The following is a 15,571-nucleotide window of genomic DNA, read 5'->3' on the forward strand; positions in this document are numbered from 1 at the left end:
TGGGCCGGAGCTTCACGCAGTTTATTTTTAACATTTTTCACTTAATTTATGCAGGAGGAATTTGCTGGATTCAACTTTTATGCTCCAATAAATCAAAGCCTCTTCCCTAGAAAAGACAGGGAAGGAGGCTGATCCTTTCAGTCTGGGAAATTATCTGAGTGGCCTCCGAGTCTTTCAGGGGTTTGTGGGAGAGGGAGGAAACAGCTGAGACTATTCAGAGCCATTTTTGGGGTGTAATCAAACGGATTTGGAGCAAATGATGAAGAGCAGATGAGGGAAACAGCCTCAGGCTGGGCCAGGGGAGGCTCAGCTTGGACAGCAGCAGGAATTTCTCCATGGAAAGGGTGCTCAGGCCTTGGCAGGGGCTGCCCAGGGAGCTTTGCAGTCCCCGTCCCTGGAGACCTTCCATAAATATGTAGCTGTGAGGACATGGTTTAGTGGTGGGCTTGGAAGTGCTGGGTTAAGGGTGGGACCTGAGGAGCTCAGAGGGTCTTTCCAACCTCAATGATTCTGTTTGATGAGATTCCTGATTAATAAAAATGCCAGGTATCAATCAATCCTAACAGACTTAAGGGCAAATATGGATCTCTCATTGTGTATTGGTCGTACAAAGTGCAGGACAGGGAAAATTCTGCAAATCTTGAGAGACACACAGATTTTATCCCCTGGCAGTGATGAACTCTCCTGGATCCATCATGGAATTATTGAACACCTGGAAAATCACTCGGGGGAATTTATCTTCCTTATTGCTGATTAAATATTCTAAACAGGATGTTCTGGTTTCTTTCAGACTTTCTCATCTTTCTCCCACCATATGCAGTTTATGAAATGATCCTTTCTCATACTGATCCCTTTTTCGGTCAGAACCAGAGCAGATTCCTGGATGGAAAAAGGGTGGTTGGGACTTGTGGCTTCCCAGTGAGGGGACAAGCACTGCTCATGTATCCTGTGACCATGGCAGGAAGAGCCCTGAAATCAAACTCCCAGAAAAGAAAATCCCAGGATGGAGCTTTACCTTTTTAGGAGGTTAATCTCTTTGTAGATTTGGGTACACCCCAAATCTCCTGCAGTTCTCCCACTTTCCAGTGAAAACTTGGGAATTCCAGCTGCAAAACTCTCTCTCCTTACTCCAGTGAGCACTCACTCACTCACTCACCTCCACCCCAAAGCCAGGAAAGCATTCCCTGGGATTTTGCTGATTTAAATATTTTAAAGCTTTTGAAGAGAAGAAAAAAAAACCTCTAAAAAGCTGAGTGTGCAGGCACAGGGAGCATTTTAATGAGGTTGCTTCCCAGCTGATCCCCCCTTCCCTTCCTGTTGGAAAACCTGATTTTCAACTCATCTAAACTCTGTTCTGCTCTGGGTATTTCACTGGACATCTGAATGTCCCTAAAAAGACATTCCAATATTTTCAAAGGGTGCCAAAATGAAGAGAGACTTTTTTTTCTGACCATGAAGGGAGTCTGCAAAGCAAAAAGTTTATTTTTTCCTGGAATTCAAAGAGCCAACTGCTTCCATGTTCCGATAACAGCTGATTTTCATATCCTGACAGCAGTGGATTTACTGAGAGCTTTCCAAAGGTAGGAGGAAAGGGTGTCAGAATCTTGAATAAAACTGGGGAAAAAAATCACATTGACTCCATTCTGGGAATGACCAATAGTGGACAAGTGACCACAAACTCCCAGAGCATCACTGAGACCTGAAAATGCTGCATGACCATGGGAGAACTTAAAAAAAAATGCCAGGAGAGGGAAGAAGGCTCTATTGCCACCCTCTGAAAGCTGCTATTGCTATTTTTAGATACAATTTTTATATAAAATATTCATTTTTTATATTCCTAGTTCAGAAAAACGATGCTGGAATACTGGAGAGGGTGCAGAGAAACCTTTAGATGATTAAAAAACTAAAATATAGCCCAGAGTAGAACTTCTCTAGAATAAAAATACAGAGGATGATGTGATCATGAGCCTAGACCTTGGTGGGACCCAGAAATCAAAAGCACCATTGGATGCTTTAATTTAGCACCCAAATTCATAATAAAACTGAATCTAGACAAATTAAAAATAAAAACGCTGCAGCACCTGTGCCTGGAGATCACAGAGGACTTTCAGCCCATAGGAAGGAAATTCCTTAGTGGAATTTCAGCTGGAAGCTCCTCCACAAGGTGGACAAAACTGTGGTGGTGACAACATCTGAACCACATGGACTGGGACAATTCAGCCCAGGGCACTGAGATGAACTAGGAAGTGGCAAATTCCCACGCTACCCATAGGGAATATGCATGCAGCAGCTGCTCCGATGGATTTTTCTATTCAGTTTCTAACAGACCAACAGATTCCCAAATAATCCATGGGAAGAGAGGGAGATGAACAGGATCAGTACTCACTTGAAGAGCTCGCCCCTCATGATGGCTCGGTTGGTTTGCGGGTCGATGGCGTACACCATGAGGTCGGACTTGGTGTAATCCTCCTCGGAATATCCATCCCCGAACCGCCGCGCTCCGATGGATTCCACCACCACCGTCGCCCCCGGAATCTGGTCTTGGACGTAGCGTTCCAAAATCCTACAGGGAAGATGGAGCCAGGAAGCTGCAGTGACTGATTGGTGCTTCTCACCACTGACTGCAGCCAAAATGAGGTACTGATGGGCAAAACCCCCAGGATGGGAAGGATTTTCACCTCCAGAGCACTTTGGAAAAGGAATCCCTGCTCCACATAAGCCCTGAAATGCTGAACTTCTGGGAAAAGCTCAGCAGTGCTCAGACAGGTCTCCAGAAATGGTGTCCTTGCGTCGAGCTCCTGGTATTTATGATCCCGTTTGGGTTTTGAACAGCTCACGGGAAACACCGCCTCTATTTCACACCAAATCCCCCTGCCATCCTTTCATTAAGTCATATGATTCCAGAACTCCCATGCCAGCCTTCCACAGGGTGCATTCCATAAATTTTCACCCACAGAAACAACCACTCAAATAATTTTTTGTGGGATATTTCATCCAGCCCTCCGATATTGCACAACATACCGGGGCTGCGACGCCTGCTGCTCCAAAAGGCACCAGGATTTACAGGCAGGAGAAAACTGGAATATTGGGCTGGCATGTTTCCCTCAGCAAGTAAAATCAAATAAACTGTAGAAGGATTCCACAAGCAGGGCAAAGAAAGGCTGATAGAATTCAAATGTAACAACAATAACAACAAAGCCAACAAAACCACCCAGAATTGCTAAAGGTTGATGAAGTTTCCAACCTGGGACCAAGAAGGCTTTGCTCAAAGACCACAAAGAGTTTTATAAACAAAAGCATAAAAGCAAATATCATCAACTCTGGGCAAAAAAAGTAGGGAGAAATAAACCCAGAGAATTTTGAACTCTAAATGTTCCTTCTAAATTTAGAAGAAAATAGAGAATTTCCTGGGCTAATTGATGTGATCACAAAATGCAAAAGCTGAGCTGGGAGACAGAAGCAAGGGAATTTGAGGCAATGTGCTGCCTGATCCATCAAGGATGCACCAGGGTGTGGAGGAAGACACATCTCCCACAAAAAAGGTCATCAGTGACTTTAAGAAGTCACTTGTTTCACACAAAACCTTCTACAGTTGCTGAGGTTACATTTTTGCTGTTGTGGGTTTTTCCTGACATGAGATTTCTACCAGCTCTTGATTTTTCAGGACTCCTGATTCACATTTATTCCAAGTGTGGAAGTTTAGCATGCCCTTAAATTTTTTTTATATAAGCTTTAAGATAGATTTTTAATAACATCTTGAAAAATCCAAGGCCTTCCTTGAACACCTGCAGGCATGGGGACTGCAAAGCTCCCTGGGCAGCCCCTGCCAAGGCCTGAGCACCCTTTCCATGCAGAAATTCCTGCTGCTGTCCAAGCTGAGCCTCCCCTGGCCCAGCCTGAGGCTGTTTCCTCTTGTCCTGTTCTGTTTCCTTGCACAAAACTATGACTGCAGCCACTCCAGAAACATTCCATAAGGTTGGAAGGTTATCAGGTAGGGTCACTTCTGGCAGAATTGGCAACAACTTTCCCTTTCCTCAGAAATCCCTGCCATCCTGCTGGAATTCATTGCCTTTGAGGAGATTTTTGTCTTAAATGTTATTAAAACTGAAGAACAAAGAGAATAGTTTGGACAAGGGCTGCAGGGACAGGACCCAGGGAATGGCTTCCCACTGCCAGAGAGCAGGGAGAGATGGGATTTTGAGAAGGAATTGTTCCCTGGGAGGGTGGGAAGCAGCAGACCAAAGCCCAAAATCTCGGACAAGGCAGCACATTCCCAGTCTGCTCTCAGTGCTGTGTCCATGTGTTCAGATCACACCTGAGCTCGCTGTGCCTTCCAGGCACACAAACCCCTGGAGAACACAGGATTACATCTTGAGGTTCACCCAGGCATCAACAGCAGGCAGTTCTTTAGGAATTTGACAGCCTGTTTTTGGAGCACATAAAATAATTTAAGAAATGGGGAAAAAAAATCCCCCAAACACTCTTTCCTTCAGGACTCAAACCTCCAAAGACTTGGCGTGAGCAGTGTTGAAGACTCAATATCCTTTGTGATTTCTGGCCAAAATTTTAGTTCCCATAAAGAAATTGGTGCAAAAATAGTGATAAATGTGTATTCTAGGGATTTGAAAATACAAATTTGGCCACCCTGCAGAGCTGAGAGCATCCAGCTCCCCCCACCAGCATCAATACAGCCTTTTCATGGGCTTTAATTAATTCCTCAATTCTGCTCCACCTCAGCCAAATTCTGACCATGTGGAGTCTTTGTGAGATGAATAATTGTCAGTGGAACCACTGGGTTTCCAACTGGACTTTCCCAAAGAGACAAGGACCAAGTCCAGCCCCTCTGGTGCAGCAGTGACAGATTTGGGGGATACACTGGAGTCCCAGCTCCCAGATTCCTTATTACAACATAAATAGAGCTCAGGGACGCCTCTGCTCTTCCTGTGGTGCCTGGGGTTTATTCCAAGCCTAAAAACATCCCTTTTATCTATCTAAAACAGCCTTTCCAAAAGTTTATTTTTCTATCACCCATGTGTACAGCAGGAAGGAGCAGCACTGAGCCAATTCCCTCTGCACAGAATAACATCTCCAATATTCAGGAAACAACCCAGAGTCAATACATTTATCCTAACCCTATAAAAGTAGGAATTGTTAAGGCAGGAAAAAACCTTAAATATTCAAGTCCTCCTGTCATCCCAGCACCACCACAAGCAGATTGGACTGCACACCAGAAAGGAAATTTGCTTTCTTCCACCCTGCTGGAGTTGCTTTCCTTCTCTTTGTGCTCCTCCTGTCAAATCCTGCCCTCCAAAACCCCTCCACACACTCCAACTTTTGATTTCAGCCTCATTTGTCCCAGCCACAGAGGGAACACTGCGCTCATCCGAGGAATAACACCCAGAGCCATCTCCCCTCTGACCCCAGGACAATCTCCAGACTCAGCACTGAAAGGTTTTTCCTGCAGTGGTCAGCAATTCCCAGGGCAAGCAGGAGTTGATGGCTTTATCCCAGAAGCCATGCACTGCTTTAGAAAGCACTGAGTGGCTGGACATGAAAAAGGACACAGCCACTTGGCGGCAAATGTCCCTTTAATCTATTTATTTCATCATTTATTTAATCTAATTCAATGGATTCTGTTATGATCTCATCTATTTCTTTTCTAAATTTGCAATATAATTGGGAATGAAACATTCTGGAGTGAAATTTTTACCAATTCAGGGACCAAGGAAAAGCAAAAACAAAACTGCAGGAAAATCATCCACGTCTGAAACACTTCCCTGAAGAGAGGACTGCCTGTTCCAGCTCTGAGATATGAAATTTATTGGCTCGTATACTCTGATTAGACATAAAATCATATATGATGCACGATGTACATGTGATATATATTACGATCTATAATTTACAGCAGCATTTACTGCTGTAGTATATTATAACATCTCTTTTAAGTGCAGCACAGCTCCTGTGCATTAAGGAAAGTTCCTCTGAGCAATGGTGGCAGTCAGCTCTAGATATGCAAACCATTAAGTCAGGAGGCTCAGCCTTCCTGTTCCAAAAAAACTCCCTCAGCAAGAACTCTGAGGATCAGCACTTGATTTTACATTTGGATCGTCAGGGAATTTTACGTTTGGATTGTCAGGGAAAAAATGGCAAATGTGACATCGCCATGCAGCCCAGAGAATATGAAAAGCTGGATGAAATTAAAGCAGCTGGAGGAAAACATGGAATGACTGCAAGAGATCTTGTTGGAAGTGTCAGGGAACACAAATCCACTGTGTTCCTCAAAAACCTCCCAAGCCAAACAGTGATGCTTTAAATCTCTTCCCTGCTTTGCTTGCTTGATGTGGACCATTAACTCCCACCCATCTCTGGCTGTGCTGAGTGTGGAAAAACTGATTTATGTCATTCTTAATACCTCATAACTCCTCCTGAAAATTACAGAACCTGGGATAACTTCTCCTCCAAAGTTGCTTAAACCACTATTTATTTTATTGTGAAAAATCACTGTAATTCCACAAATGAACCAAGTACCTCTTCCCTACTATTCCCCATCACCAGTTGTTGGCTAAATGTTCTACTTTCAGGGATTAATATTTGCCAAAATGAGAGGAGAAAGAGCTGAGTAACCTCTGTAGTGACAAATTTAGTTGTCCCAGAATGGTTTGGGTTGGGAAAGGATTGTAAGGATCATCTCATTCCAACCCCCCTGCTATGGCCAGGGACACCTCCCACTAGACAGGGTTGATGATAAAGTCTTTTTATCTGTTCATTAATTCCATTCCATTTTTCAATGTTAATTGATTTGATTTTTATAAATTAGCGCATTATTTGAAGTGGCAAAACTACTTTGGTGTGAGACTCCAAATTTCTAGGCAATCCCTCTTTTCAGGAAGTTATTCCTGGTGCCAGCAAGTGCAGTCCCTGTGAGTTCAGCCCATTTCCTGAACTTCTTTCATGGTTCTGATGTTCAATCTCTCAGAACCAGCTCACAGCTGGCTCAAAACAGAGGGAGAAAAGGGGAACATGCCTGAAATTTCCAGGAAAAAAATCCACCAGGAATTTCTCCTAGCCCAGTGAAAACGTGAGCCACTCAGAGACTTTTCCAATGAGTGATTGCACCATCAAGCCCAAGGTATTTCAAATTCCCTGCAGAACACCAGACAGGATGGACCCGAGCCATGGGAATCTGAGAAGTGTCACTCATCACTGATTGAAGAGACTAAAACAGGACAAAATTGGTTATAAATTATTTCCTACAGCATTTTCCATCCCATGCTGGCTAATTCCATGACAGCAAACAGAGAAAATTGTCTCTGTGTTACAAAAAGAAGCCAAAAATGCAAACCTCAGCCCTGGAAGGTGTCTGGGGGCTCTTCTGGACCAGATAAAAACCCTCCCTCATTCTCTGATCCATCAAATCCCAAACCCAGGGAACTGATGGATATCTGTGGGGTAAATGCACTGATTACCCAATGAGCTGCTCTTTGTTCTGCTCCACAAGGGTGGGAGGGACGTTGGAGACGATCACCTGCATGTCCAACTGATTGACCACGGAGACCTGGGAAGGAAAGAGGGAAATTCCATTGGGAAAAAAATTCCAGCTGGGAAATCTTGCAGCCAAAGCCCAGAAACATCAGGCAAAGATTTCACTGGAATTGTAATTCCAGGTCTGCATCAGAATTATTTTCAAGGTGAGCACTGCAAAAGCTGGGTTTAGTTTAGCCTTGGAGCATCCCAGATCTCCCACGGGCTGTACTCAGAATTCCTTTGGAGCATTTGGGTGCTTTGGATGCCAGGAAAATCCTCCCTTGGAGCCACGCAATGTGCACCGAGGGAAATGGAAATACAGGATTAATTCCACTAAATCAGGGCTGCTTTGTTAGAAAATCAGGAAGGAAATTGTTCATTTACACTGAAGCGATCAGGGAGAGGTTTTAGTTTAATCTCCAATTGTTTTAGCTTCTCCCTCTATCATAAACCAGCACATTTTTCCATTGAGCTTTCTCCTAAAAAAAAGTCAAACCAAAAAACATGAAAAAATGCCTCTAATCCAGCCAACACTTGTGTGCTTTGTTGGAACAAATTAAACTCCAGTTTTCCACCAAGGTATGGAGTGACCTCAGACCAAATCCTTGGCAACTGGTATTTTTTACTATGAACCCAAGGTCACTCCAATCCTGTAGAGGTTTCTGGAGGAAAATTTGGAAAACTAGGCCAATGTTAAAGCTGGTACATACAAAAATCAAGGGTTAGTTGATTCTAAAAGAAATAAACAAGCCCTGATTTTCCAAAGAGAAGCCCTGGAAGCACAGCAGCAGAAAAGCCTGGATGTGCTTCCACATCAAACACTGATTCACTGGCTTTGAAGCTTAATTCAACTTTAAATATTTAAATGTTCTTGAAATGTCATCTGATGCCCTGATCAGGCTACAGTGTTAGAAACACAGAATTATAATGAGCTCCAAATAAATTTGAGACTCAAATCATGCAACGGAACTGGAAAGCAATGATTAATTTAATAGAATTAATTACATTTGCCAATTCAAGCAACCACTGCACAGCCAGGAACTGAGAACAGCATAAAGGCAACACCAAAACCAAAGGCAGGAATTCTTTTGATATGGAAAAAATCCCAATTATCATCACTTGTTCATGTACAAAAACAGGGATAAACACACAGGCATGACAAGCTAGAGGAAACCAAGGGTGTTGGACAAAAATCAAGCGACATTTGAGGTTTCCATGGTAACATTAACTTGCTTGTTTTCCCCATTTGTAAAGGCAGGCAAAGCAGAAAATTGCTGGTAACCTCTAGCCCACGAGTGATGCCCCTTTGATCCCAAGTTTTGCCCATTAGGCACTTCCTGAGTTTGAAATCCAGCAAGGCAGAGCCTGCAAGGAGTCTTGATGGTAATATGGCACCAGTGGTTTCCTGGGAGGAGCTGAGACCTGAATGAGGAGGGACTTGAAACCTCTAACAAAAACTGGATTAAAGGTGATCCCCATGGTATCATAACCATGATATCCACAATATCAAATAATGACAGGGAATATCCACGTCCTCGGCCCCTCTAGGTGCTTCCTTGCAGCAAACTCATTTCAAAATATTATTTTTTAATGGAGCTTTTTTGTCTCACAGGGGCTGAAAAGGGGAATTCCATCCCATGGAAGCAAACTCGGAACCTACAGGTGTCCTTGCCATGGATTGTCCCCACCAGTGCAGGGGATCTGGCAGGTCCTGCTGCTCCCAGAGCTGTGCCAGGCTCTGGAAAAGCATCCTGCTCCCAGTTCTGGAGGATCACCTGAGCTCTGCTCAGCTTCGTCCCAGTCTTGTCCCTCTGCTGGTGTCCTACCTCTTCTCTGAGACCCATCTCAGTGCAGTCCTGTCTTCTCCCCCCACACCTTATTCTTTTGCATGGGAGACATTAAATTCATCTCCTTGCTCTCTGTGCACTTTTGGAGCTGGTGGGGAAAGAACTAACACCTGAGGGCCTGAGCAGCCAACCCCACAGCAGAAAAATCCTGCTAAAATCACAGGAAAGGATTTTCGTGTATGGATCATGCTTGGGGCATAAAATCAGAGAAACCCAGGATAGTTTGGGTTGGAAGAGACCTTAAAGCCCACCCAGTGCCACCCCTGCCATGTCAGGGACACCTTCCAGGGACACCTTCCTGGTGTCCCAGGCTGCTCCAAGCCCCAATGTCCAACCTGGCCTTGGACACTGCCAGGGATCCAGGGGCAGCCACAGCTTCTCTGGGCACCCTGTGCCAGGGCCTGCCCACCCTGCCAGGGAACAATTCCTTCCCAATATCCCATCCAGCCCTGTCCTCTGGCACTGGGAAACCATTCCCTGTGTCCTGGCACTCCAGCCCCTTGTCCAAAATCTCTCGCCCTGTTTCTTGTTGCTCCATCAGTCACTGGAATCTCATAATCCCAGAGCTTCTCCTCTCCAACTGAACAATCCCAGCTCTCCTAGCCTTTCCTCCCAGCAGAGCTGCTCCATCCCTCTGCTCATGCTGGTGCCTCCTCTGCACTCTCTCCAGCAGGTCACAAAATCTTTTGATTTAAGAACCCAAAAGCTTTATTTCAGTGCCTTCAAGAAATTAAGCACAAGCACTTTATGCCTTTTCTGTAGGTCTGCCTGGAATGAAACTCTCTGCAGCATTAGAATTTCCTAGGAATTATTCCCTAACAACAATCCCTGCCTGATACTTACGAGCACCTCTGCTTTGCTGCTCAGTCCTTTGCCGTAATCGTCAGTGGCGATGACCTGGAACTTGAAATAGGATCTCCTCATGTTCTTGAAGAGCATGGCAGTTTTGATCAGCCCTGTGTAGGCCTCGATCACAAACCCCTCCTTGCCATCCTTGATCGGGGGAATGATGAGCCTGTACTGCATGGCACTGTAATTCCCAGTGTCCTTATCCTCAGCCTGACAGGGGAAACAAAACCAGCAGAGGCAAACAGGGTAAATATGCATGGCAGGAGTCATTAACCTTGTCCTTAAATCAAGTTTCATCCTGGCCCAGCAAATTTCTGCCACTCTGACATTTAAAACATCAGATCCCTGAGCACAGATTGGGCTGGTGCTTTAAATGCTTCATTTAACTTTGCTGTGCACAGTTTTGCTTTTCCAGCAATTTCTTCCTCCTCTGTTGGCACTGAACTGCTCCAAAAGAGAGAAAAAAAATTTAAAAAGTAAAAAAAAGTAAGTTGACTTTCAAGTCTGCAACAATACCTAAGAACTGTTTAATTCTGAGAAACCTCCACTGCCAAAGTCTGCTTGAAAAGGAAATATCAAAGCAAAAACCACCTCAGCAACTCGTGCACAGATTCACACAAGAATGTCCTTCATCCTAGAGATATTCTGATGGAGCAGAAGCATTTTTGGAGCAATGAAATAGCTTTTTATTAAATTTAGGAAGGACTGAGTGGCATTCCTGCAGTGGTGCCCAGGGAGCTGCTGTGCAGGGCGCAGAGATGCACTGGCTCTGGTGCTGAACTGGACCAGGATGCAGAGCTGGCATCAACCAGGAGGTGTTATTCCACCTTCCCTGCTCCTGGCAACCCTGTGCAGCCCCATCCTGGCCTCTCCAGCCTATTCCTTATGCTCCTGCTCCACCTGTATCCACAGGAAAGTGCTTCCAAGGAGCCTTGCAGAGCTTTCCCGTGCTCCTTGCAGGGATCAGTGAGGTGGGAGCTAATTAATGCCTGAGCACTCATTAGTCCTGGGCATGGCCTCAGCATCTGGGACACCTTGGGATCTACCAGCAGTTTTTCTGGAATTATTGGCACTGCTCCTGAGGCCTGTGGGTTAAGCTAATGCTGGAATAAAAACCAGCCCTCACTTCGAAAAGGTGCATGGAAAATCCATACTGTGCCACAGTTTAAGAATGAAAACTGGTAAGATGAGCTCCTGGAATGACACTGGCTGTCACTCCTCACGGACACACAGATGGCTAAATTCCCATCCTCTCTCAATATTTTGCTTTCTTCTAAATTCACAAAGCTTCATCTGGCTCAATTATGAAAAGCATAAATAGGAAATGTGTTAAATTGTTTTTGTTCTCCGTCTCTGTAGCTTTTTTTAAAGGCTTTTAAAATCGAGATTGCTGCCTCCTGGGTGAGCTCAAACCCCTTTATTAGGGATTTTAGGAAAGATGGGGAAGGTTGCTTTCTGAATTTCACTCTGGTTCTGTCAGTCAAAAAAGTAGAGGTATCAGCAGGCTTTTCCAGAGCATTCCAGCTTTCCAACTGGCACAGGGAAATACAAGCCCAAAACACCCTGGAGCCAGCAGATGGGAGCTTGACAGGTGGAGAGTCAGCAAAACATTTGGCTTTCCACGTAAATACATTGCTGAAGGAAGAATAAAAACATGCTAGGTCACAGAATCATGGAATTTTTAAGGTTGGAAAACACCTTTGCCATCATCACCTTGGCCGTTAAACCACATCGGGCAGTGCCACTCGTTCCTTGAACTTGAATTCCTTGAATTACAGGGATTGTGGCTCCACCACGCCCTGGGCAGCCCCTTCCAGTGCTCAGCCACTCTTCCATGGAGAAACTTTCCCTAACATCCAGTCTGAATGCAAGGAAGTGGCTGGAGAGAAACACCAGGTGGATGTTTGGCTGGTGAGAAATGAGGACAAAAGTGAAAGCAGCACCAGGGAGTGCCCAGCGAAGTCCAAAGGCTCCCTGACCGTGCCCTGGAGAGGAGCACGACGCCCTTCCAATAAAAAGCCAATTTCTCTGCTCAAATGGATTGATGAGGTTGGTTCAGCTGGCTCAGAAGCCCATCTTATTTGGAACATTAGCAAATTCTCTCTCAATCAAAGCTACGGCTTTTAACAGTCGCTGCTTTCAATGACACCAGAAATCAATTTCACCTTCAGCATTTCACGCCTGGAGACGTGTGGGACTGAAAACAACCCAAATCTGGATCCAAATGAAGGTACTGATGCTGCAGGCACAGGCATTAAATGAAGTCAGCCTTCCTGCACCAAGCTCAGGGCAGCCGAGGCACAGAATTCCAGGGAAAGAGGCCTTTGGACATTTGAGGCTCATGGCTCATCAAGTGCTGCAGTTCAGGTGCTCCAAGCTGGTGGCTCTGAGTTAATGGTCAGCAGTTCTGAGAGCTCAGTGCCACCCCAGAGCCATCAGCAGCCTCAGCCTCACCCCAATTCCGCCTGTTTCCACATCCACACCGGGATGAGCAAACAGGTACCAAAGATGATCCCATTCCAGCTTCAAATCCCTGAGCTTTCCTGTCTGCATTCCCCCTTTCCTGTGCTCCTGGATCAAACCTAAGGACACTCCAGCAGGGAGAGCTGTGAGCTGCTCCCAGGAACATCCCGAACTTCTCCAATCCGGGGGAACGGTGTTTGCTATTCCTGCAATTTGTCCTGAAGGTAAATATTTCTGACACTTCATTAGGGAGAGATCTATGACATCTCAAGGGTTGCATTATGACTGTCAGAGGAGAGAAAGAGCTGCACTTCATCTTCATACTGTAGCAGCAGATTTGCCTTTTGCGCTGTTCAGGAAATACAGACGTCTCCCAAATCCTGCCGTGATTGAGGGATGAGAAACAGGGATGAGCCCAGGAAATTCCAGCCTCCTGTGATCAGCTGTGCCCTCGCAGACACCTGAACCTGGAAATTTGCTGTAGCCATTGCCATTTTCCTGAATTTCCTGTATTCCTTCACTCCTGTGCTCTTTTACACCTTCATTCAGCTCAAGCTCTTTGGAACTCCTGCTCCTCACCTTGGGTTTGCCACTGGCTGCATCAGGAATTTGTAGCCTTGAATTTGTTTTGAATTCATATATCTATCCATCCATATATATATATATATAAAAATGTGTAAATATAGAATTATAAAAATAAAAAAGAAATATATAATATATTAAAATATTAAAGTATAAATATCCAAAAATACAAAAAACCTCCCAAAACATAGAAATACAAAATATAAAAATCTAAATATATTAAAACAAAAATATAAACAAAAAAATTATAAAATTATAAAAATATATTAAATTTTGAAAAAAAAGTGTATAAATAGATAATATAACTACATCGCTGATACTGATCACTGCCCAGCCCACTCCCCCATGCCAGGAATCTTCTGAGAAACACAGGAAGGAAGAAATAAGGTGAATGGGAATTGCTCTCCTTGTCCTCTGGTGGTGTCCAAACCCTGCCAGGTGCTGAAGGAAGCCAGGATTCCTTTGGACAGGCTGTCCCATGGGAAAAGACATTGAATAAGAGGATAAACCGAACCCAAAGTTGGATTTTGGAAAAACTAACTGGAAAAAATGGATTTTATTGTCATTTTTCCTCTGCCAACAGCAGTTAGTGCTCGATAGAATAAGTCTGTGTGTGTGAGAGGGAATTATTTAGGCAAGACTTGTTGCCTGCAAACATTTCAGGATGAAAACACCTTTTTAAACTGAGAAGCAATACAGAATATTCTTTCTCTTCACTAGAACTAGGACCTTTGATATTTCCTCATTTAAATCCATAATAATTCAATCATTTATTAAATAAAGAAAGAAAACCAGAGGTGAATAGCGTTCATATTTAGAAAGCAAGGGCTAATAACATCCTGTTATAGAGAAAAGCCAATTCCTGCTGGTGATTTCCCTCAAGATGCTGTTGTTTGTGGATTTGTTTCCTGGAGAAGATGGAAAATATTGTGTTTGGAGCTCAAGGAAGCCTGGTTGGAATTCTGAGGGGGAACAACAGGAATTCCATGAAAATAGCAGGGAAAAGCAAAATTATTCTAATACAAGGAAATGCAAAGGAAAGCTCAAGGCACAGCATTCATAAATTAGAGGCTGTGAGTGTTACATCTGGTTTTAATTAATATATTCATGATGAAAAACACAAAAATGGGCTCTCAAATATATTGGAAATTCTGGAGGGGGAAAGGGAACTGCAGAAAAGGGGACTTGGGGCAGCAAGGACCAAATCCTTGGCTAAAAATTGCCATTTTATTCAAATATATCCCTTTTATTTTTTTTCTTGCAGCAGCAGCACCTCCCAGCTCTCAGAGGCCACTGCTCTTAATCCAGTCAGATCCCCAGAGAATAATTCCTGTGGTTTATCACCCCCTAAATTAATTCTGATTAAAAATTACTTTCGGAGAACGGTTTGTGGCATTCTACTCAGCTTAAGCTTCCTTTTTATCTACTTAGAATAATCTTATAGAAATCTAGAGCAAGGCAGCTCATTACCCTCCTCAGAAAGGCTTTTATATTCAAATTAATGGATTGAAGAGGATGCTGCTGGCAGCAAACCAGTGACCTTAGAGAGCTGCAAGAAGCTCCATAGGATTGGCCTTGGCACAGATCAACTCTTTGGATGATGAGAGAAGTTTTTATCCAATACTTTACTGGCCTGTTTGTCTCGAAATTCAGTATTCATGGAAGATTATAGTCTCAGGATTAGTTTTCTTCCCTCTCTGTTTTGTTCAGGTTTTTTTTTTTTTTAATTTTAATTTATTTTGGTGTTTGGTTATTTTTATTATTTGTGAAATTTTGTACAGGCCAGAGTAAAGCATGACTGAAGCAAATGAAGCTGAATGTTCAGCTTTGTATTTGTGCTTAATTGATCCCAAACTGATTTATATCAATTGCTCAATTAACAATTTAGGACTACAATCCTTAATTAGCCCCGTAAGTTATGATGTCCTGTTAAAGAAGAACTAATTGTGGCGGTTTGGGGGTGGTTTTTTTTTCAATTTGAGGCTCATCAAGGCTGTTGCCAGTGCCAGGAATAATGAGAATACACTGAGAAAAATTGCTTTCTTCTCCAAATTACTCAGATGATGTGGAAAAAAAGGTGAGCAACTGTTAATAAATGCAGAAGATGAAAGCAAAAAATCCTCTTGGAAAACCAGGGAGGATTTCCCAGCCTGTTCCCATTCTGTGGGATGACTCTAAACATCCTTTGACATTTGTGCTTCGTATTTAATTTACTTTCACAAACTCTTCCTTCCCCTAAATGGCTTTGCCTTCCAGAGTTTTTTATCTAGTCCAGCTCCTTTCCCTGTTTTCTGCTCCCCACAATT

General features: G+C 43.8%; 1 protein-coding gene across 6 annotated transcripts in view; it reads right to left on the bottom strand.

The window, feature by feature from the left end:
- The window catches only part of PCDH15 (protocadherin related 15), a 497,507-nt gene that overhangs the window by 24,010 nt on the left and 457,926 nt on the right, over nucleotides 1-15,571 (bottom strand). For all 6 annotated transcript variants that reach the window (XM_085064475.1, XM_085064474.1, XM_085064476.1 and 3 more), the window contains 3 exons: nucleotides 10,215-10,430; nucleotides 7,467-7,555; nucleotides 2,387-2,563 (listed from right to left, as the gene is read on the bottom strand). In XM_085064475.1, coding sequence (XP_084920601.1) covers nucleotides 2,387-2,563; nucleotides 7,467-7,555; nucleotides 10,215-10,430 — 482 coding nt within the window. The remainder of the gene's footprint in view (nucleotides 1-2,386; nucleotides 2,564-7,466; nucleotides 7,556-10,214; nucleotides 10,431-15,571) is intronic.

The sequence above is a fragment of the Lichenostomus cassidix genome, chromosome 6, assembly GCF_008360975.1.
Source record: "Lichenostomus cassidix isolate B80296 chromosome 6, HeHo_3.0, whole genome shotgun sequence".
NCBI classification, from domain to species: domain Eukaryota; kingdom Metazoa; phylum Chordata; class Aves; order Passeriformes; family Meliphagidae; genus Lichenostomus; species Lichenostomus cassidix.